The 24,868-nt window shown below is 41.5% G+C and overlaps 1 protein-coding gene and 2 long non-coding RNA genes across 3 annotated transcripts; 2 read left to right on the top strand and 1 right to left on the bottom strand.

The window, feature by feature from the left end:
- The first annotated feature begins 2,124 nt into the window (after nt 1-2,124).
- On the top strand, nt 2,125-2,724 carry LOC145430107 (uncharacterized). The gene is made up of 2 exons (XR_013910518.1): nt 2,125-2,457; nt 2,543-2,724. It is a non-coding gene; the product is annotated as an uncharacterized LOC145430107 (long non-coding RNA).
- A 1,763-nt stretch (nt 2,725-4,487) lies between these two features.
- On the bottom strand, nt 4,488-5,937 carry LOC145430108 (uncharacterized). The gene is made up of 3 exons (XR_013910519.1): nt 5,680-5,937; nt 5,320-5,594; nt 4,488-5,228 (listed from the first exon to the last, which is right to left on the bottom strand). It is a non-coding gene; the product is annotated as an uncharacterized LOC145430108 (long non-coding RNA).
- A 15,759-nt stretch (nt 5,938-21,696) lies between these two features.
- ier5l (immediate early response 5-like) lies at nt 21,697-24,275 on the top strand. Its single transcript, XM_026174567.2, has one exon. It carries the CDS (start codon nt 21,872-21,874, stop codon nt 22,751-22,753), a length of 882 nt encoding a protein of 293 aa, XP_026030352.1. The 5' UTR covers nt 21,697-21,871; the 3' UTR covers nt 22,754-24,275.
- The last annotated feature ends 593 nt before the right edge of the window (nt 24,276-24,868 follow it).

The raw sequence follows: 24,868 nt of genomic DNA, 5'->3' as shown, positions 1-24,868 counted from the left end.
GAGGGGACCTAAGGGTACATCTTTCACTATCTTACAATGCTGTGATTGCAGCCATTCCCCAACTCTCTGTGAATGGTACTCATGGGCACTGATCAATGGTCGTTGATCAGTGCTTGTTGATCAAAGGTCATGAAAATGTGCATATCAATGATCATGAAACAGACCGCACGACCCATTGTTAGTCAGTGGTGCTATCAGCCATTATGCAAGTGTACATTTTAAAGGTTGGGGAAACCTGCAGTCAGCTGAGACTGAACAAGTCACATGGATGAGCTACGAAACGTTTCTCCCACTGAAAACACTGTCCAGATGAGGATCATGGCTAATGAGAATATGTAATTTTTGTTTTTAATGAACTGTTCTTGTAAGTCTAAATCAGAGAACGAAAGAAATAGTCATCCTAATTGTCACACACACACAAAAAAAAGAAGTCACCTTTCTTTTTTCGGGGTTATGGTAGGGATATGTTTACCACCAATATGACGTCCGAGACTTCAGAAGATGCCTCATTTGTTTTACTGTGAAACTGTTTTTATTCTGAGAAGAAAGAAATAATTATAGAACAAAAGTTTCTCCTTGCTAGGAAACCCAAGAAAGCAAAGAAATCACTTCTAGGTGACATTCAGGAAAGGCACATTATATCTTCAAACAGTTTTCCAACCAAGACCAGACACTGTCCCATCTTGCTCCTCTCGCCCTCATGAGGTTGCAGTAGAGGGCCGCCCCTCCCTGAGCCTGGTACTGCTGTAGGTTTCTTCCTGTTAAAAGGGAGTTTTTCCTTCCCACTGGTGATAAGAGCTTGGTAAAAGGAGCTTGCATGATAGTTGGGGTTTTCTTTATATTATTGTAGGGTCTTTACCTTACAATATAATACCTTCAGGCAAATGCTGTTGTTATTTAAAACTATATAAATAAAAGTGAATTGAATTGAATTGAACTGAATTGAATTGAATTGAGAAGACAGTCTTCACTGCTGGGAAGAAGCTCATAATGAAAAATAACCCCACAGAACATTAGGTGGCCATTTGATCACAACTAAATTAACCAGTGTTTGGATCACCAACACAATGTGATCTAAGCAAAACCTTCCCTTTTGAACCAAATTTGAACCATTTATTTGTGCCATTTGGACAGCTGTTAGACCTCTAATCATCAGAAAATTGCTCAGTGGCTGAATGTGATCGGTGAATGTAATTAGGTTGAATTCACATCTTTGTAATTGCCTTAATAACGTAATAACTTGAAAGTACATCTTTTTAAAAGGCCATGAATGCATCTTGATTTAGTGTAGAAAACAACATCCATGGATGTTTGGTGCTTCATGGGCAATATATCAATTTCATCCTAATAAATTCTGAAAATTCAAAAGAAGAACATTTGTGTTTGCTGCAGGGGATGTATTAACTAATATTACCAAGGATTACCCAAATACTTACATCCAACAAAACCATTTTCAGTACTAGTAAGTGAACTGTGCCCTTACGTTTACCTCGAATCAGCTGACAGGCACACACTGTTCGCCTGATATTATACAATCAATAACTGCATTAATGACCTATTACGATAGCTCAAAGCATTACAGCAGCATACGTGCATGTTCTGCCAAAGAAACAGTAAATGACCAGTCATTATCAGCTTCCTCTCACCGTTACCGCCAGAGCAACCCAACCTGGCTCCATTAGCATGCTAATCTAACCACTGATGAAATCAGCATTATTAGATGGTTCTGATGGTGTCACTAGATAAAAACTTAGCAGTGTAGTGGTCCACCTAATTCTCACATCTGTAACTCATGCGACTGGCATTTCTAATAAAAGAACAAATTGGGAGAACCTAAAAAGATTCATTTTAACAGCAGGAAAAAGCAAAAATAAAAACATATGGTGTGGAAAGTTCTGCACATTTTACAATATCCTGTTCCTAGATGAAATACAGTGGATATGAATTCACTGACCTTGAAACAGAGCTTAGAAAATGGTCAGATCACAGTTTGGCAGTTACTGTTTCAGTCATATCACACGTACACGTACAGTCTACTGGGAAGCCTATGTTATGATTACAGTCATTTGACTGTATCAGAAACTCCAAAAGAGCTACTAAACAGACCCTTTTTGTCATGGTCCGGGTGTGTGCCAGTGTGTCTCCCTCCGAGCCGGCATCTCCACCCCGGGGAGGGGCCTCAGTGTTTTGCTGATCGCTCACACCTGCGGGTAATTTAGCCGGGGACTCATAAGGCCAGTGTACTCAATCTCTCTTCGCCAGATTCTCTGCTAACACCACCACACCTAACTGCCAATCTCCGCCGAAGAGCTCCTACCTGGATATTGGACCATCTGGCAGTCCCACAGGCTGTTTACCCGAATCACCTACCTGCCTCTCTGCCTCCACGCCAGGAGTTTTCGGACTACACACCCGGACCACTCACCCCTCCACGTCATCTCCGACCACCCGTGGCAAGTACGTAGTACGAAGGAGGATTCTGAACGAACAACATATTCATATGTCTCCTTATTCGTATCTGAACGTCTGCACTCTGTTACAGTGACCCTGACCTTTTTCCTGGACCTAATGTGATTCGCTCTCCAGCCCAATCCCCAGAACTGCTGTTCCCTCTGACCAGGACCAGACTGTTACTTAGATTCAATTGTGGCACGTCGTACTTATCAAACTCACTTTCCTGTTTATGAATATTTTTGAGTAATTAAATATCATCTTTAAAAACTACTTACGTGCTGTTCGGCGTCCTGCATTTGAGTCCTGTCACCCGTCTGAAGCGGCCCCGGCCGTAACAGTTTTACTGTTATCTCAAATGTATATAATGTCAGAAAGAGCAATAACCAAGAGTCTGCACTACAAGCTGGAGGTCTGGATAAATAAACTTGACTTTTAAGTGCCCTCTTATAAAAAATAAATAGGGTTGATGTCTGGTATTTATATGGTAGTCACAGATACTGAGTACTTCAACCACCCTCCCGTCTCCTTTCTTCAAGGTCTTGTTCTGTGTAAGAGCCTGAATGTCCTTGGAGATGCAGAGCTGATGGACAAAACGTCCTCCTACTTGTCTGGTGACCTCCACACCTGACTGGCAAGACTCACAGCTCACATACTGTGGCTAACTCACCATTGGCCACGCGGGGTAATTGAATCATAATGGAACATTTACCCCGGCCCAGCCCGGCCCGGCTCATTGCCCACAACTCTCTGATGATGCAACAGCAACAACTTCAGTCACAACTAATGTCATCCAGGACCAAGGTAGCCATGAAATTGCTTCCGTCCCCGAAGCTGAACATTTTTTTCTTTTTAACATGAATTTAAACTTCTTGGATGGATCACTCTGAATGGTAATTTGAAAGATTTCCACAGGTAAACCTTTTTCAGCTCCTGGCTGCCTTTCAGATATTTGTCTTATCCTTATCCAACAGCTCTTAGGTATAATGCAATCTGTCCAGTTTGACATCCACTAGGTCACTACCGAGCCACTTAGTGTTACAGCTGGGTTCTGGGTTTTAGTCACATGCCAAAGATTTTTCAGTAAAAATTTCTTTTGTTAGGTTGTTCCAAACAGGTAACAAAGGGGTTGCTGTTAAAGACTTGACCCTAAATGTTGATCAATCTAAGGTTAACATTTTGCATGTCTACTTCAATTTCCTGTGCTTGGAAGAACCAAAAGGCAAAACTTAACACAGAAACTGTAGCATCCAAATGTTTGAGACTTAACCTTATCCAAATCCATATTACTTTTTTGTCCTTATCTGGAGTTTGTGATGGGCTCTATGTTATGTGACACAAGTGATTCGTGGACTAGTCTGCCATTTTGAAGATGTTACAACATTGGTTAAAGTGAATAAGGTCCAGGGACACAGGAATACAAACTGGTGCACAATCGATTGCCAACCACTGGTCAAGAGGAAAAAAATTATATTTTCCAACCAGTTACAAGTTGTTCCTGGAAGCTAATGGCAGTTGCTGGGAAAAACACTGCTAATATCTTAGTCACTGACAGACTTTTTCCAACTACTCTGTTGTAAAAACTGTTTTCCTTCAAAGTAAAAGTTGCACACTTTGCAATATGTTGGTTACAGCACTAAGGCACAACTTCTACTTTGAAGGCAAACCTTCTCCATGTCCAATTTGTATTGCAGTTACAGTTTTTTCTGATTGCTTAAGCACATTTTTTGTAACTATTGGCTAATTTTGCAAAACTCTTCACACAAATAAGAAAACCTGTCACCCAATTATCAAAACATTTTAGTTCTCTTGCAAAAACGAACACAGCTAGATTAACCCTTCACACCTTTGTAAAAATGTTGTTTTCGTATCAAACAGTACACACAAGCCATCATCTACTAAGCACACAATGCGCCAACTGCACACTGATGGTATGAATACAAAACACATCTGGCTTTTGCTTTCTCTGTGTACAGATGTCAATTTGAGGTCACACCTTTGTCATAGTGTCATGTAAACATACAAGGATCCAAACGTCAAGTATTGGTGTTTATTCACACTCATCAAAACCAAGACAAAGTCAGAACACAAAATAGGAATTCCACAAATAAAAGGGGAAAAAAAGACAATCAGCCTACATCATGTCGTCTTTCTGGGTCCGGCCACAAAATTTCGTCCACATCGCATGCGATATCCTCCAGTCCAAGGCACCGGGGAAAATATCTCCTTGAATGCCATATCCAGGCCTGACATGATGCCTGGTCAATATCTCCACATGCCTCCTCCATTGCCTGTAAAAGGGCTACCTGTTGATGAAGATGACGGTCGTACACTTTCCAGCGCCAGGCAGAGAAGAACTCCTCGATGGGATTCAAGAATGGAGAGTATGGAGGGAGGTTGAGTGCCATGAAGGATGGATGGTCTGTAAACCAGTTGCGGACCAAAGCAGCCCTATGGAAACTAACATTGTCCCATATGATGACATATCGGGTCTGCTCTGGTCTCTGAACAGCGAGCATGTCATGCAAGGTGTCCAGGAATGCAATAATGTGTGCAGTGTTGTATGGGCCTATGGTTGCATGATGGTGAACAACACCATTTTGGCTTATAGCTGCACACATGGTTATGTTACCACCACGTTGTCCTGGGACATTGATGATGGCACGGTGTCCAATAATGTTCTTGCCACGTCTCCTGGTTTTACTGAGGTTAAAACCGGCCTCATCTACAAAAAGTAGCTCATGTCCCATTGCATCTGCTTCTAGTTCCATCACTCTCTGGACAAGACAAAACAAATGCAACACATCAGGCCCATGCACAGCACTGCAGTATGCACTTCCAAATTCAGAACCAATGACACTAGCTTACCTGCACATAGTCATATCGCAGTTGCTTTACACGTTCTGTGTTTCTGTCGAAAGGAACTTTGCTTCATTCTTATTCTGTGGCGCGCAAGTACACGACTTAGTGTAGAAATGCTTGCACTGTGTATATTTTGAAAGATGGTGTCATCATCCATTATGCGCTGCTGTATTTCACGCAGTCTTATTACATTATTGGCAATCACCATTTTCACTATATGGGTCTCTTGCTCTGGAGTGAACATTCTGCCTCTGCCCCCAACATCTGGACGTCTAGCAATTCTGTAAAGTAACAATTTCAGTATTTTTGCATGTATGGTACTGTTGTGTTTCTCATTAGAGTATGGCAGTGCTACAAAGTACTTACCGATTCTCATTTCGAAATGTCCTAATGATGCTTGCCACAGTGTAGCGGCTCAGTTTAGGCTGAACACGTTGGCCAGCTTCCCTCAGGGTCATCCCATGGTTGATAACATGGTCCACTATTGTAGCTCTGGTGTCATCAGTTATTCTGTTTCTTACTCTTCTTACCCTTCCTCTTTCCCCTCCTCGTCCTCTTCTTGCTCCTCCACGTCCTCTTCCTCCAACTTCTTCACCTCCACGTCCTCTCCCTCCTCTGATTCTCACTCTTCTCACTCTTACTGCTCCTTCCATTGTACTCTACATAGACAGCTTACCTGTGGCCTGTTTATAGTGCTTAGGCTGATTGCAAAGTGGACTAATTATCTAAAACAGTTTTCACATGTGAAAGTGTGCCAGACAGTTGGCAAATTAGTGTTAATGATAGCCATACATGTGTATACTTTTGCTAGGAGTGTGTTGGAAATTTGGTAATTGAGTGTTGTGCAGTGAATTGTGCCTACAGTTTTGCAAAGTGTGTGTTACAAAATTGCAAACTGAGTGCAAAGCAGTTTTTGTGCTTTTAGTTTTGCAAACTCAGTGAGTGGTTTTGCTATAAGTCTGAATAGTTTTAGAAATTGTGCTACAGGAATCACAGTTAGGGTTTAAGCATTCAGAAAAAACTGTAATCAAGCTTTACTACCACGTGGCTAGGAGTTAGTGAGTATTTGCAGGTATAAACGAAAAACTGAAGGTAACCGTGGAAACCTGTTAGTAACCTCCAGGAACCACTACCAGCCATGTCACACGAACGCATGGAGGACATGGAGTGTAGACTCAGCAAAAGTCTAATTTTTTAGATTATATTGCATATTTGACACTGGCAATAAAATATGTTTAATGTTAGGGTAGTCTGCGGGAAATTATTTCAAATCAGCTCAATCACGGGCGTATGTATTATTAAATCCACGTCTTAGGATACCATTATTTTTGAACAAAAAAAGAGCACAAATAAAGAATAAAAGTTACTCCTTGTAACTGTTGTTCAGATTTGTCCAAACTGAATTCCACACACATATATTTTCAGACTATCTCTGTCTGCATCTGAAGGGGGTAAAAACAGCTGTCCAGACATAACAGTGTGTGTCCTGACAGTATGGGAATGGCTTCTATCTGAGGCAGTTTCAGTGGTAATCTGAGTCTTGCATGCACACACACACACTCTCTCACTCTGTGGACTTACAGAGTACATCTACCATTCGTAAGCCTTGCAAACATCTGGAAAATGCAGGAAATGTCTTTGTGTAAGCAAAAAGTAGCACCCATGCCAGAATAGAATGAAAAAGTGCTGTACACTTCCACTAGCACCATAATTTCACACTCAGAATTCAGGCGCTCAAATAAAACTGCCCGGGGTAAATATAGTGCACTGGATCGTGAATGGGGAATAGCTTCAAACAGCCTGTATCAGCCACAGCCACAAATGTTTCCTGCAGGCATTCACTAAGGGCAAAGCTCTATTTTTGGTACCCTTGGTGTCCCTATCTCTCACAGATAATCCAGTAATTCTGTGTATGATAACATTTCACTTTGAATTGGGCTATAATGCATAATGACCATGTTTGATAGAGACATTCAGATGATTTCTTTCTTCTTCTATACACTTGCAGTGAGGCAGTTTTTTCTGCTATTGGATAATTTACTGTGTTGCCAAGTATAGTTAACCCTGATATGCATAGATACAGCATCCTGTGAAACTCCCCCTTTATTTTTAGTTAAGTACTCAGCTCCCTGATATGTCCTTTAAAGCTGACCTGCGATGACTTTCCTCATTTCCTGTCATGCATTTCCTGTTTCAATTTCATGATAATACTAAACCTTTTCAAAGGTGTATGCAGTGGTTCCCAAACTTTTTTCGCTGGGCCCCCCTTTGTTTTACAGAAAAATGTTCGCGCCCCCCTCGCATGCGCGCGCACACACACACGCACTAACACATCCTCCAACCACACACACCCATATTTGCTCAATTGCGGTTTATTTCACACCTCAAACATTTAGTAAACAATTAAGCAAATACAAGTAATCTGCAGGTAGTAAGAAAATAAACTACTAACTCTTTTACGCTACGTCCGCACCTACACGGGTATTTTACAAAACGCAGCTGTTTCATCCACACGTAAACGGCGTTTCGAATCACCGAAAACGGAGATTTTTTAAAACTCTTTTTTTGCGTTTATGTGTGGACGAGGAATACAGAGTTCGTCACGCAACGTTAAAGGAATGTACCTTTTTTCACGTCGGCTGTGCGCCACGTTATTGCTTACATAAGAGGAATTGCAGAATGGCAGATAGTTAGATTAACAGTATTTTGTCTCTATCTTCAGGTTTTACACGCTTACATATAAACACGCAGTTACTGTCCCTCCATTTAGAAAGGCAGAGGCACGGTGTAGTTGTTATTTTCCTGTGTAATAATATTCAACATAGCTATCAAGAAATTTTTCAAAATAAATGCCTCTCTGTGCAAAATGGGTTCAAAAACATGAACAGCTGTGGGATACTGTTTGTCCATGATTTAGACAAGGGGAACAAATCGTGGCAGGATCAGCCTGATATTATTTGTATCTCACTGTAACTTTACTGTATAAAGAGCCAACATCTCCAAAATGTCAGGAGTAGTTAGTCATTACAACAAGTGTTTGTGAACTAAAAATCAAGAATGTGGGATACTGTTTGTCTGTGATTTGGAGAGCCCAGCGAGGAAGGAAAGACCAATTCTGCACTTGTGCAGGTGAAGCCAAAGGAAAGATCTGCTTCACCATATTTTCTAGCCTTTGGCTTAGAATGAAGTTGGTTTGGAAACATATTCAGCTATGCTTCATCTCCTGCTTTGCGTTTGTGTAGGCCCCGTGCTAGCAGTGTCCAAGCCTTGTTTTTTTTTTTTTCCCTTTTCATGCCGCGCCCCCCCTGCAATGGCTCTGCGCCCCCCCTAGGGGGTGGGCCCCACACTTTGGGAAAGTCTGGTGTATAGGATGAATCCACGTGAGTAAAAAGCTCAGGCTTCACACTAATTTAAAAACAGTTTCAGACTGTTTTTTCCAACTCTTAGATCTGTGTGATGTCATAAAGACTAGGTATTCCTAATATGGTCATCTCAGACACACAGAAGCTCCACCCACTTCTGTTTATGAGGGGCACCCTATAAGAACAATGTTGTCTTAAAGTGAGAGTAGCTGAAACAGCTTGTTTCTGACTGAAGAGCCAGAATTAGATAATAAGGTGCAAATCATGCAAATTATGTAAAGCTGCTGAAAACATGTTTTTTAAGGTGATAGTGACCTGATTACCTTTGATAATTCCATCATTAGGCTGTACTTTCCTGTCTGGCCTGATGGTGGCGCTGTTGTCCCACAGTGATAGTGTTTAAATCCAGACAATGATGCAGTAACATAATTATGTAGAGATATTTGTGGAGTAGCACTTCCTTTGTTGGTAGAATTACAGTCCGGGATTACTGGATAACAATACTGATCAATTGTTGACAAAGCTAGCTACTTTGAGCTGATGTATTAGTATTCCACAGTCTCATGCAAGTATGGTCACTTCTGGCTCCAAAAACCTAAAATGGCAGTGCAAAAATGCTGGTACTAATGTTTCAAAACTAATATGCAATATCACGCTTGCTATGTCTGTCTTTTATGTACAGTCTATGGTTTTAACATGTCTTAAAGTAGTAACCAAATCAGATTTCACTTGGCTCCGAAACACCTGAATGATAACAGCCTTTAAGATAACTTGAATATATATATAGTATTTTATTTATAGTCTCCGGTATCTGCACCAAAAACTTTTGGGGTTTCAAAGTTTGCGCGACCAGTAGAGGTCGCCTATTCAATCTGTGCTGACTTATGCTTCATTAATACAACAGATGAGTAATTAACCCTCCCGGCTATATCTGGGTACCTGGGTACTCATTTGTATAGTAGTGGTGCACAAAAACATAAAGTATTCATTTTCAAAAACATCCCCACCACACATGGTAGAGAAAGAAACTGACTAACAGCTGCAAGAAAATATACTGATATATGCCGGCAGAACCGTTATAACGGCTGATGAAATAAACCAACGGCAGCCTTCATTCAGGCACAGAAGGCGAGTAAAAAGAGGAGACAAAGCTGGAGGGCTGAAAGCAGAATGTTTGCAGGCTTTTCTTTCTGTTTCACTGCTCCCCTCCCTCATTCCCTCCACCCCAGTTAGCTGGAGACGCACAGAAAAACAGAGGCTGTTTGGAAAGGTAAAAAAATGTAGGCAAAACGAAGTCACACAAAGGCAGCGCTCGCTTTCTCCATCGCCAGCTCACTAATCGGCGTCTTTGCTGTGCTGCATGCCTGTCGCCCGTTACACGGCAGCATTGCCATGGCGACCGGGGTCTGAGTAATCATTTGTGCAATGACCCCTATTCTCCAGAGGGAAGACGGAGGGATGGGGGAGGGATGGAGGAGGGAGAGCAGGAGGGTGGAATGAAAGCAGAGCCAGCAAAAGCAGAGGAAGGGAGGGAGGGAGGAGGAGGATGAAGAGGAGGAGGAGGAGGAGGGGTGGGGAGCAGCAGAGCAAAGCAGCAGGGACCCAGACGGGGGGGGAAAAAAACTGATTTTCTTTCTACTGGCAGCAGGGAAAGAACCTTTTATGTTTTTATATGACGAAGAGTCTCAGAGAGGAGGAAGAGGGAGGACGAGGCTTCATTATAACTGGGGTTCAGTGAGAGATAATGACGGGAGAATAAATGATGGACCAGAAAAATAGGATGTGCAACTTGTGGGGAAAGACAAAGGATTTCCAGAGCTAATGTGCTGCCTTTATTATTCATTGCAGTATGAAGGTGGACATAAATATAAGGTTTGTCCTGCAGGTGGAGCTAGAGGAAAAGATCACAAGATCATTAAAGGCGATGATCCAGCTCTAGTTATTTATTATTCTTGGACTTTACTGGAGTAGCTTTGTATGATTCACAGCTAAAAATAATCTTTATTTATCTTACACTGGACTGCAAGCTGTTTTAGCTCCACCCCTCTAAGTTATCTTTCGGCTGATTGGCTGCCCTTCGTAAACAGTATGCGTTAAGCTTCCATGCTGTTAGTCAGTGTAGACTGCAATGTCATCCATTTTCAAACTTAAGTCTTAGCATTTTGTCTAGCTTACCACATTCTTTACGGTGGAGACGGTGGCGCACAAAGTTTTGAGTTAGTATTAGTTAACTTGGTTAGCAAGCTGCATCCATAATAAAATAGAATAGATTATACTTTTTTGCCATTGTACATGTATAAAAAAATACAACATAATCTGTGTTGGTGCATCACACAGAGACAGAATAATGCTAAGTTACAGGTAATGCTTAGAATTTCACTCACTACAACTGAAGCACATGCTTTTAAATAGTTTATTAAGATAATTATCTGCACAGCAGTCATATTATTATTTAGCTAGTTACATTATAAATGCTCCAGCTGCACAAACAAGGTTCAAAGGTCAAGTTCAGGGACTCCAGTTAGCTGAGGCTAAATGCAGCAGACACCTAGCAGGTATCTGTGCACATTAACTTTGAGCTTTACCAGTATCCAATTGAATGAATGATAAAATTCACCCCTGTAGAGTAATTATAAAGGGCCAAACTATCCATAGAAAACAAGACCACCTACTGTAGCAGTCTCAAGGAACTGAACTGGAGCTGGGGCCACACACAAGGTACAGGAGTAAGGATTTAATGGGTTTATTGAGGTCACAGAGTTTGACAGGACTTGATAGTGAGATGGTATTTTTTGGATTTAACTGGTAACTTCCACACAAAGTGTCTGCATAAAAGAGAGTAAGGTTAGTTCGGGGCTAAAACAGGTCTAGTGGCTAAATCAAAGAGACAGAGCATGAGGAGCCGAATTACACAACCATGCTAAGTGCAATGATCTGGTGACAACTGAGGGATTTCTTCAGCCTTAAGTAGCTGGCAAATAATCATCACATCGGCCTTGCCTCTGGAAAACATGAGCAAATTTACAACTAACACACCTATGCACACACTGAAAGAAGAGTAAGAGAGAGCATAAGGTGGTGAATTAGATTAAAGAGGTAGGTCAACACAGGAGGATAAGAAAACCATGACCATGACCTGACCATCTTCCTCTGGAACAGGAGATATGAGACAGGAAATTGGGAACAGAAGATTATGACCCTTATGGTTGGTTCCATATTTGATAGGCTCGGTGCGCAAGAACAATTGACAACAAATATAACAAATCTATTATACAACAAATCAACGCTAAAATCTAGACCAGGTAGTAGTACTTCTAAGGTAGTAATGGATTGTTCGCTCTTGTTACTGCATTTGTTATGCAGGGAAGCAGACGTGTTAAGAGCTTCTTGCAGCGTTCACACCAGAAGAATACTCCACCAGAGTATCCCTGATCTGGACCCATGTCCATCTCTTCCAACTTATGCTCGGGTATGCAGAATTCTACTGATTCTAGTCATATCTAGTGAAAGTGCCTGACTTTGTCCTCAGATATCTTAAAAAAATATTTTTAACAAGAATTTTGTCTCCGTGGGTCAAAATGTTGAAATCTGTTGTCTCTTGACTTCACCTAATGTCACACCTGGCTGTATTCAGGTGTGAGTGCTTTCACCTGTAAGTCGTACTAACAGGTCCAGAATTAAAGAAAGAAAAGCAGACTTGATTCGAAGTGGTCAGAGGGTGTCTCGGTGGATCCCAACTTTTACAAAGTACATTGACTTTGTCACTGAGACGGCATTGTTCCATCTAAGAATATTGCTAAAGTCAGACAGCATCTTGCACAGAAATTGATTGACACCATCTCAGTTCGACTATTGAAACACTCTTTCGCCTGGACTCACCCAGAAATCAATAAAGTGACTTCAACTGGTGCAAAAATGCAGCTGCCACAGTTTCTCCCATTTGTCTCCACAAATCCAGCTGCTATCAGAGCTCATTCAAAACCACAGCGCTCAAAGAAAGAGGAGTTTCAAAAAAGATGAGCTAACACTGTGGGGTAACTGGAAAATTAGTGACAGTATAATGAAAAAAACAAAAAACAAACCCTTCCCAAATAAAGCAAGCAAACAAAGAGGAATAAAAAAAATCAGATTTTCAGAGTTTTTCTTTTGTAAGGGTTATAACACTTAAGTTATTTCTATAACACTATTCAAAAGGGTTCATCAAAAGTGGAAAATAAAAGACTGGAAAACTGATGATGTGGTCATGACTTTCCTGACATTCATACAGTAGGGTCAGAATTTGGTGCCAACAACAATAAAACATGGATCCATCCTACCTTCTAGTTTAATTCAGTTCCATTTTATTTATATAGCACCAAATCACAACAGCAGTTGCCTCAATGTGCTTTATTGTTGTAAGGTAAAGACCCTAAAATAACACAGTTCAAGCTGTTGATGGATGTGTAATGATGTGGAGGATATTGTCTCACCACACTTTGGGCCCCTTATCACCAATTGAGCATTGTTTAAATGCTGCAGACTACCTGAGTATTGTCGCTGACCATGTCCATGTCTATGAAGCCTGCTCCCATCAGGACAACGCACCATGTCACAAAACTCAAGCCATCTTAGTTTCTGTGCTCAGTTGGCCTCCACAGTCTCCAGATCTCAATCTAACAGAGCACCTTTTGGATGCACATCAGGAGATTCACTTCATTGATGTGCAGCCAACAAATCTGCTGTAACTATGTGATGCTGTCATATCAATATGGACCAAAATCTCGGAGGGACATTTCCTGCATTGTGTTGAATCTGTGCCATGAAGAATTAAAGAGGCAAAGGGAGAACTGCACTTTGAAGGACTTAGCTGTAATGCCTATGACCATAATGTTCATTGGATCAGCATATAATTAAACATGGATTATTTAGTACAATGAAATGTTGACTTTATTTTCATTTAATGATATTTTCTGATATCTAAAAACTGTCTCCATGCACTTATAAAGGCCCTGCATGGTTAGAGGTGAGGTCCAACCCTTAAAGTATTTTATTGATTTTACTTTAATTGGCAAGGAAACAATAAAAATGCCATCTATGATTAAGTGGCACTGACTTATAGTGGTACACAAAATAAAAATTTTTCCATACAGTACAGCGCCATATATTGCATGTGATGCAGCCCAAGGCTGATCATAGACAGATATCACTCTCCAAAGCTTCATTAAAATCCAATCAGATAGGTTTTCTGTGATGATAGACGTAAAGAACTGGGTCCCTCCCAAACTTCATTGTGGGAAACAATGACGCAAGTCTTCATCAATAAATCATCCTACTCCATTTTCACAGTTTATTGCCTTCTCCTTTGGAATACATTGGTGAAATCTAATTTCTCAAAGATCAGCTGCAAACACAGAGAAAGCCAGACTGAGCGTTGCGTAGAAGTGCAGTAATTAGGTGCAAGGTAGAAGAGAGAGAAATGAGGAAGCAAGAGGAGAGGCATGGTAGTAATAACTGTGGGTATGGATGCAGAACTGTGGCAGGAGCTGCAGAGACGGATACTTGTGAAATGGTCTCCAGTGCTGACCGTGCATGCAAAGGAAGCTGAGAGAAAACTCCATCCACTCTGCTGACACCTGCAACTGTGCTGCAGTGCTGCATTCCTTCACCGGGAGAGAAATAACCATGCTGGGGAAGAAACAGAGGGGAGAGGAAATAAAAGAGCACGCAGAGGAGTGGTAAAAGGAGCCAGAGAGTATCGAGCAGCGAGGCTGAAAAGATGAGGGGAGAACATAAACGGAGGAGATGGGCGAGGGCGGGAGGACGGCTGTGAGCAGGGGGAGTGCAGATACAACGAGGACAGACTGAAAATAGAAAGAGACCGCATTATAATGGAAGAATGTGGAGAGAAAAGGCAGCTTGGTAGTGCAATGAAAGCTGCACTTCTAGTGCGAACATATTCATATGATTTCCATGTGTGCTTTAGGGTACTGTGAAAAGAAGCTGTACGTATGAACTGTATATACTAGTATGTACTTGGAGGTTGTGCTGCATCCTAATTAGAACAAAAGCAGCACCAGCTTACTGAGAACTGAAGAACAAATGTCCCTAGATTATGAGAGAGGTTCAAACAGTGGAAATGTACATTAAAGAAACAGATGAATATTACAATAATGTCTGTTTTCTTCCCCTCTAACAGTGAGATCATGTTAAGCATGTGCCAGCTGAATAGAAAAAATTGACTGGGACATTTTTGTTTGTTTGTTTTTTCAACAGTATCCCTTCAACGTTTTGATTTGATCATACTGACATTAATTATGTTGCCCCCCCCCCCTTTCATAAGTGAATGTTATGATTGGGTAGTACCCTTTTGTTGGTAAAGTAGGACAGTTGTTTGCTATTCTTAAGTAAATCACAGGGAAGGCACTTTCACTAAAACCTAATTATGCCAAAATTGTTCAGTTCAATAATTTTTCATTATGACACGTTTACAATTAAACTAAGTTATAAAAACAGAAAAAGTAACATCAACATACACGTCATTTGGCCCCCTTATTTTACAAATTTTTGCATTGTAATTAGGTGGGTAATGTGGGACTCTTTAGAGTCAGGTAGTTTGTCCAGTGAAACTAGTGTGATGTTTTTTTTCTTTCTTTTGAACAGTTAAATAAAAGTGTGGAGAGTATTTTAAATTTCATTTGCTACCTTTTTTCTTACAAATGATTGTGAATGTTGTGATAAGGTGGGATATCCATCTGTCCATCGTCTGTTGCTAATCTGGATTTGGGTTGTGGGAGTAGCAGTGTAATAAGTGAAGCCCAGACCTCCCTCTCTCCTTGATTATCTTCTCCAGCTCATGGCGGCACACGAAGGCCAGCTGAGAGATTTAATATCTCTTTTTCTTATAAATGGATCCATAAAGACTTGCATACAGGTTGATAACATTTTCGAAATGAAACTTTTTCACCAAAGTGTAATGTTGCTGGCACCATTACGGTGGTAAAGTGGGACATTTCACTTAGTGATTAAATTTAAATATGCTTCTAAGCAAATTATTCTGAAGATTAGTGGTTCGATTTCCAGCTTCCCCAGTCTGCATTTCAGTCTGGAGACTGGACCAACCAAGTGCTATAACTAACTCATGAATGGACCACTTCCACTCATAAGTGCTAAATAAAAGTGGAAAAGTGCCATATAAATACTGGTCTGGTTACATAAACATACAAGATTGTGGATTCACAGTCTCTGATTTTTAAGTCCATATTCACCAGAGACAGAGTTACAAAGTTCAGTTTAATTAATTTGGTTAATTTGCTCCAGTACATTTTACAACAAAACACTGTACTCTTAATGATGGCGTGAATATTTCTTTTACAAGGTTTTTGCCATAGTTTGACATAAGATTACCATTTTTGATTTACCGATCTGCTGCTCTACTTCTTCCAGTTTGAACAAAAGAGGAGGCTGAGGGTGGAGCTGGTTGTAGAAGTACAGAGGCCAAACAAATGGACCAAACCATCTGCTGTGAAATCATAGGGGGGATAGAGTTTCTGTGTAGTGAGGTAAAGCAGCAGACAGGTAACTCAAAATTGGTAATTTTAGTTATTGTATCTGCATTTCCTGCCTTTTGCATTTATAATATTTCATATTCATAATAAAGCTTCAGTTTTTGGTTAAGATCATTTTTGTGGATTTTTTAGACTATTAGTTCTTAAAATTGCTTACTTTGATATCTATGTAATTTTGGTGTGTTTATAATCTTTGGTTAAATTTTACCAAGAAAAGTTGTAAATTTGGTTTTTTTTTTGTTTGTTTTTTTAGCTGGCTTAATGTTTAGTATTATTTTATTATTATTTTATTATTTAACATATATATATATATATATAGGTAATCCCACTGAGAGTCAACAACTCATTAACAAGAGAAACTTGCTGGCCCCATTTATATCTGGCTCTTTTGAGTAGCTAGACTCCTTTATAATGTTTTAGACATTAGGTATAATTTTACTAATTAATTAAAATTTGAACTGTACTATTTGCACCTCCACTATTGTACCTGACTGCTTGGTCTGTCATATTTGCCCAAGAAAAACACGAAGGAAACACGGGAGTGCTTCCTCTGGGATTTGGTCCTTTTTCCTGTCATTATTAGGTTTTATAATGAAGATATTGCGGCCTGTCTTTCTTGTTTTCCATCAGGAATAGTAACAGAGTTGAGATGAACAGGATTCCTTAAAGTTACTGAAAGTATTTAAGAAACAGACCTACAATAATGAAATCCAGTAAGGAAAATTATATCCTTAAACTGAACAGGTGACACATGTATTTAAACAGGTTACCTCCCCCAGAAGCAGAAAGAACAAAAGTTACGTGATTTCAGATTTAACTATCAAATCTGTACAGAACATCTCTCACATCTGGAATCACTGAGTCATGGGTATGTATATAGGTTTAATGTTTAATGAGTGATTGGAAAGTGATTAATAATGTCCATAGTCCTTAACATAGTCTATCCTAGCACATAGATATAGCATTAAAACGTGACCTGATGCTTGATGTTAGACATACTTTTGCGTAAATAAAGGTTTTCCATTACTATTCGATGAAGTACAGGCAGAGATTGCTCAAACAAAACTTCCACCCATGCTCTGTGCATAGAGCACTGAATATCTGAAGCACGGAGCAGCAGAGATTGAGTTTTTGATGTGAAAGAAGAAAAGTGAGTGTTTGAAGGTCTGTTAGCATATGATGACTAATCAGGCTGGTTTAAATCAGCTTGGAGGTATTTCAGTAGTGTAGCTGTAGCATGTGGAAATAATCAGCATTTTGACTTCTTATACTAATGTAATAAGTGTCACTGCTGAAGAGGATCGAAACAGGCACAAATTCTAGCTTCATTTTCCTAATGTTGTAGAAATTTTGTTAAAGGACACCCTTACTGCTTTTCCTTCTTTCCTGTCACGTATACAGCAGTGTTTAAACAAATTCTCCAATAATGAGGTCAGAGTACATAAAGGATATGCAGACCTTATGTGGATGTGGTAAATATTCCAGTAAGTCTTTGCCAAGCAGCAGCAGTAGTCCTCACGTATCCCCCCCAAAGATGCTAAAAACAGGTTTATTCATAAACACTGTTACTTTTTAAAAATGTCTTAAGGCAGATAGTAACCTTCTCGTGTATTTGACCCAAACTGTTTAATTTTTCTGATGATTTTTGCGATGGGAGACCACAAACTCACCAGGAAGATGTTTACTATGGAAGCTAGTTTCTGAAACAGAAAAAAAAGAAAGAAATCACCATCAATAAATCAAAATCTCAAATAACAAATTCAAATAACAGCTTGAATTTCTTACTGCAACCACAGGTGTCGCCCCCTGCTGGCCATTAGAGAGAACAGAAGCTACATCCGTGCGTTTACGGCCTATGGTTTTAAGGTGTGGCTACATAAATTATGCTTGGTTCAGGTTAAACACATTCATTCAGTTCAGTTACCATGTATGTTTGTGAGACACCAGCAGATTATCCGCAGCTTTGATTAGACTTCATGAGAGTGAGAACAGGGTGGGACTTTTTTGTTCCATTTAAAATGGATCTATTCTGCATTTGCTTACTTCTTGTTCCTCCTGTTCCAGTGGTGACTGTTCATATTAAATATAACCAATGTTTCAGATAATGAGGTCAGTGTTTGTACAGGTAATCCCTCTGAGACAAAAGCTTGGCCAGGTCTAGACTGCTATTAAAACTCAGCCCTATAATGAGGATAACCCTAATATGGAAATCTTAGAAACTTTGTTTCACACAGGTGAAAAAACAAGCAAAGGCTTGATCTGACTGATAAACCCAGGATTGACAAGACATTAGCCAATGAGAATTGAGATTAAATTGGATACATTCATCAGGGAGGAAAGTGTTTACTGAGTTTATAGCAAATGAGCTGAAGCCTGTTTCTCCATTACACTTCTTCGGCCAAAGGAATCGCCCTGTGCTAGCTAAAACAAAGAGTAGGGATAAGACAGTGCACTGAGTTCATTTTTCTTTGTACAGATCGGGCAGCCACAGTAAGCACAGAACAGAAGCCCCACCTACCTCAAATTTTGTGATTAAGAAGGGCAACCAATCAGAAGAAAGTTGGCTTAAATAGTGAGGGAATGGGTTTCTGGGCCCTTCATAAGACAAACTGCGGTTGAAATGAGCAGAATGGTCTTTATGGTTTGAATTATATTACAGCTTAGTGTTTCACAGAGCTTCCACTTGGATAAAGTGAGTATGGAGTTCCCTGGTGGTCCAGATGTCCTCTCTTGGTCCGATGGCAGACTCATAACTCAGGCCTCTCACACTGAACCCCTTGTGAAACCATGTTATTTCATATTCAGTCCTTTTCTTTAGCTGTCATTAAATTTGTATTCAGGGCCATCGTTCGCAGATTTAAAAAAAGAAAAAACATGCCTGAGCTGTCCTCGTTAGACAAATGTGCCTCGCATGCTTCTTATGTTGAATCTGTAGCTCTTCCATCAAGCCTTTATTTTTGCAGATATTCGTGTTTTTATACTAAACTGAAGGAAACCTTTTCTGTGTCAGGGCTGCAGACCCTCTGGGGCGAGCTCCTCTTTGCAAACAGCTACCTCCTCTGGAAGAAAAGATGAGAGTCTACGTGTGTGTGTGTGTGTGTGTGTGTGTGTGTGTGTGTGTGTGTGTGTGTGTGTGTGTGTGTGTGTGTGTGTGTGTGTGTGTGTCACACTCTGCATTCATCATTCACAGAGAACATTACAAGCAGCCATCCCTCAGCATGGTCCTGGGCTCATCCAGGAGGAGCTTTCTGAGCCTTCTGCCGTGAGAATAAATATCTGGTTGCACTCGGTGGGCTGTGTGGAAGCGCCGTCCCACCTCAGAGGGGGATTTGGAAAGAGTAACAAAACACTAATCACATAGGGCAGAAAACTAGTGCTGCACTGGCCTCTACAGGTTCAACACAGGTTATTGCACTCACATGGCAAGCTTTTGAACCTATAATTAATCTGTAGGGGCCCCTGCAAGGCTGGTTTCCTGCACAATGTGCTCATACATGAGCAGTGTGGGTTTTCTCTCTTTTCACTGCCTTTTGAATTGGGCCATGTTTGAGCACATTCTAGAGGTCCAAACAATCGGGAGGCCGATTTTTGTTCTGATTTTGTCCAAGAGTGTCAAGGGTTTTTCCAAAGCTAATCCACCCCTGTTTACGGTGATAGGTTCAGCAAGCGATCAATCCACCAACCAGTACCAAAGCATACTTCTCTTTAAGCCTCAGTGCACAATCAGTCTCAAATTTCCACTAGAAAGAGCAGCAAACACGACGAAGAGCTGGCTGTCTAATTACAGAAAGATGCTGGGGCTTTTTGACAGGACTCCTGTGCAGCTGGGAGAGTTTGTGGAGCCACCATCTAGTGGCCATCAAGTATTTCTGCTCCAGTTTTCAGCAGCACTGCTTTCTGCTTATGTGCTTTTACTGCATCCATAAAATGGAAATTCTTGTACAGGACAAGCTTGAGTCAGACATGAAATAGTGCGTGATTACTGCAGAACCCTGTGTTGTGCTCTTTTGTCTGCCTACTCATAATGACTAAACCCAACTGTGCGCTTTCAGTTTGCAACACAAACGCACTGCAGATCTTCTTCCAGTCCCTGCGGGCCAGAAATATCTAACAGTCTTATTATTATTGCCTGTGAAAACTCCTGCCTTCATTTAACTGTGTGCAAAATGAAATATTCCGGCAGTTGACCACAGCTTGATTTCTGCCCAACGAGTCAGAGAAACCAGGCTATACTGATATCAGTCAGATATCTGTATATTCTTACTGATATCGTAACAGGAGACTGACAAAGACATTTTTGTGGAACAAGTGGAGACTTATATAACAATAAAAAAGGTTCATCACTAATTTCTGCCTCCACCCAACAGTCTAGAGAGAACAGCATCCCTACCTGGATAATCTAAACAACTCAACAGTCTTCAAACTGAAAAGCTGCAGTTCCTCTAATGTCCATACTACCAAGTTAAAAAGTCTAATTTTACAGCAGAAGAAAAGTCTGCTTGGATTCACCCCAGCCAGTTGGAGTCCCTGAGCTGGACCATGTTTGTGCTTTTAGAGATTTTTAATGGAATAAATGTGGTTAGTTGACCACATGGTTAATTTTCCTATCAGTCCATCCATTAATTAGCAGATATCTGTTTTTGTATATTGCACATTTACAATAAGCACTAGCTGGTAACTTAGACCTCCATCCAGATATGGTCACTTCTGGCTCCAGAAAACAAATAATTTGTGGATGATGTCACAGTGCATATGTCCATCTTTTATGTTCAGTCTATGGGAATATTTCTTTGATTTAAAAGAAAGTCATGAAAGCATGGTGTTTTATGAATTTATGAAGACTATAATTACCTATCATTATTCATCGTGGATGGATGTTTGTGAATCAACACACACACACACACACATATATATATATATATATATATATATATATATATATATATATATATATATATATATATATATATATATATATATATATATATATTCATATGTATAAATATGTAAGAAAGCACAGTTTTGTTGTAATTTTTCTGTCAAAGATTTGACCTACCTGTATTTTTGCTTTTATAATTGTACCCTTTTTCTTTTTTTTTTTTTCCTATTTTCCATTATAAAGCAGTTTGTTCCCTGCATTATACTGCAGGGAACAAACTTAATATTTATTTCTTCAGCTACTTGATCCAGACGTCAAAATAAAGAAGTTTCTTTACTTTTAAACCTGTGTGGAAGTCTTTCACTCAGAGACTGGCTGGTTTTCGGAGTTGCAGCTACAGGCAGCTGAAATGAGGACATTCCTGGTAGACAGCCTGGGTGGAATTTGAATAGTACAGAGGAACCGCCTGAAGCTGATTGGTCGAGTGCGACATATTTCCAGAGCTCCTGCTTGTCACTCAGCAGATCCCAGGCGGCTGATTGGCTCCCGCAGAAGTGGGCGGGCGCTGTTTCTAGGCTATATATACATTCTGGTTTTAGGGCATCTGCAAATGATTGCTGGCTTTCAGAGGGAGGCGGATCTTTGTGTCCAATGTGTCTCCACAGAGCTCACTTGAACCTTTCTCCTGGAACCAAACGAGCCCCGCTGAGATAGCTGAGAGCCGCTTTCTCTCTCCCGGAGAGGAGCTGGAGGCTGACCGGGGGAACGGAGCAATGATCAGCACCATGGAGTGCGCCGTGGACGCGCAGAGCCTGATCTCCATTTCCTTAATGAAGATCCACAACTCCAGGACGCAGAGAGGAGGAATCAAGCTGCACAAAAACCTGCTGGTCTCCTACGTGCTGAGGAACGCCAGGCAGGTCTACATCAAAGAGAAGTACGCGGAGATCTACAGGATGCAGCAGTACGAGGAGGTGATGACTGTCTGCAATGAGATCCAGGAGCTCAACCCGCTGGATCTGGAGGCGGAGGACGCGGAGGACGAGGAGCAGGCGCGGACTGCTTGCTGCGCAGAGGAGGCGAGCGCGTGCGGCTCTCCGTGCCACAGAGGCGCGGCGCATTGCCGGGCGGCGGGTACTGTGGCCGGCTGCTCCCTGTTGGAGGACGGCTGCAAAGAGCCGGAGCCCTCCTATTACCGCAGCTGCTGCATGGAGGCGCCCCCCGCGCCGCTCTGCGAGCAGTGTCCCGCAAACAGCAGCGCGCACTGCAACAAGACCACGGTGTTGGACCTGGACACGCATGTGGTGACCACGGTGGAGAACGGCTACCTCCACCAGGACTGCTGCTGCGACGCGCTCCAGTGCGGCCAGAGCGCGCAGTCCCCAGCCAAGAAGCGGAAGGTGGAGTTCGGCTGCTGCGCGTCGGACGCGGAGGAAGCGCCGGACTTCACGGCGGCTCGCAAACGGGCCAAACGCGAGGACTGCTCCTACTCTGCCCCGGACTATACAGACACTTCCAACATCTCCAATCTGATCTCCATCTTCGGCTCGGGGTTTTCGGGGCTGCTGAGCAGGCAGGCGGACTTGGAGCAGATCTGTAGCAAGCAAGCCCTAGCCAGCCTCGGAGCGTGGACCCGAGCCATCGTCGCGTTTTGAATGGAACACTTTTTGTTTTGGGGAGGGGAGAGCGGGCTCAGCTGGAGCGGGACTGTGTGATGCGTCCAGCTCCTGTGTGGGTGATGAGGGGGTGGGGTGGGGGGTCAGTTTGCTTCAAACTTTAAACGTTCTGAGGTCCCAGAAAGTTTACAGAATCGCAACATTCTAGCAGAAAGTGAGAGAAACTCTGCAGAAATGTGGACGCTTTTGCACCTTCAGTAACATGGCATGGTCACAGGAGAGGGAAACTTATCATGAGACACAAGTGGTAAACAGGGGGTCAGTTTTAGCGCTTGTATTCACAGCAATGCTGCTAACTACAGCTGTCACTTTTCCCTAACAGTTTTGCAAATTTAGCCTCTTATTTTGTGGAAACTAGGTTACAGAAATTTGGGCCCTTATGGGGACATTTAGGGGTCAGCTTGTACTCCCCTTTCTTCAGAATTGGGCAAAGAAAGTTTCCAGTTTTAAGTTTGTGTGTTCCAGCTCCCCCTTCCTGCCCGCCTTTTCCAGTGTCAGCCATAATAAAATCCCATGTGCTAAATAAATCAACAACTCCAACTGAATTGTACCTCAAAGCACACTTGTGTCTTACAAATCAATAGCAATGCTTCTAATTGGAGGAAATGGAGGCATTCCAGCTGAGCCCACTCTCCCCTTACAGTGTCTAAATCGACTTTATTTTTGCAAGGAAAAAAAGAAAAAGAAGAAAAGCTATTTATTAAATGAGCAATTTAATGATAATAGTTCTTTGACAGGGAGAGGCGGGAGAGTTGTTGGTGTCATGTGCAGGCTTTTCATAAAATCTGACAGAAATGGATCCTTTGCCTTAAATCCAATGCACACTACTGCTAGCTATTGTCATAAACAGAAAGTCCATTATTGGAAGTGACTGAATGTGTCTGCCGTCCTCTCCCGTCCTGAAACTCTCAAACTGATCTTGCACACTCCCAACAGCTTTGTCGTCCTGTGAAGCACCACGTTCGAGAACTCACTCCCCAGAAAACACTCTTGAAGGTACACGGACTCTGAAGCAGCTCATATCGCTTGATGGAGTGCCAACACTTTATTCCACGTGGTCGTCTCTGCACCTCCGCTCCCACCTCCCTTCCAGCGTGTGGTAGTAAACAGTCCGGCTCATTTCTGACAGTCTGACATTGTTTTCTTAATCATGGTTGTTGCTCAAAGCCTTTCACAGCAATTCATGATTCCAGCTTTGGTTTTGTGAGTTTCACTTTGTACAAAAATACACAAAAAGTACATAAATAAAAGAGAATGATTGATTTTTAGTCCTTTTGTTTTAAAAAGGCAAGCTCATGTTTTTAGCCATAACCTGAGAATCCATGCGTTAGCTTTATGAGCACTATGTGTACCAAAATAAAGAGAGTATTCAGCCATTCTCTACATATTTTGTTGTTATTCTTGTATTTTTGTGCTTAATAAATTGTATATCACCGGGTAAAACTGTTCAAGAAAATATTTGTTAAAATTTATAATCTTAATAAAAAATGAAAACCTTAAAGCTTGTGTTTGACTGCCACATGAGGTGCTGGGATGCAACCTGATAATCATGCACACACACAGACTCACACTAAATTATTAATGACACACTTTGATGCACAGGCGTTAAAGTTGCGCTGAGCTGAAAGCCGCTGTTTGCCATCAGAGGGGCTTTCCAGCACCGAAAGGGTAAATTTTAACATCAAGCCATGATCTGTTCTCAGACCTAACCAACAGGTTTAGTCATCGACACTCAACCAAACTGCCGCTGAGCACAAGAGCAAAATAGTCTGTCAAAAAACACAACGGCTGAGGATTGATTTTCATTTCGCATGGGGGACTCTGAGCCCGGTTTTACCAGGTGAAAGTCCTGGGTTTGACCCCTTTTATTCGCCGTGTTCCTCTCTGTGCTGCTCTCGCCACTGCCTGAGCCACTCTTCAGTACTTTTCCGGTGTTTTCCCCCCACCTCCTGAATTGCAAACCGATGACATCACAGCAGCGTGTTTGGTCAGTTGCAACAACACTTCCTGGAGCAACATTACAGTGTTGTAGGAACAACAACAACACAGCAACAGCTACCAGTGTGCTGGTCTGAGGCTACAGTTATGTGTGTT

The sequence above is a fragment of the Astatotilapia calliptera genome, chromosome 7, assembly GCF_964374335.1.
Source record: "Astatotilapia calliptera chromosome 7, fAstCal68.1, whole genome shotgun sequence".
NCBI classification, from domain to species: Eukaryota; Metazoa; Chordata; class Actinopteri; order Cichliformes; family Cichlidae; genus Astatotilapia; species Astatotilapia calliptera.
This window is presented reverse-complemented; position numbering and strand designations above follow the sequence as displayed.

Bases quoted from the DNA above. Each gene is read 5' to 3' on its own strand.
- ier5l (XM_026174567.2), top strand. From the start codon at position 21,872: ATGATCAGCACCATGGAGTGCGCCGTGGACGCGCAGAGCCTGATCTCC.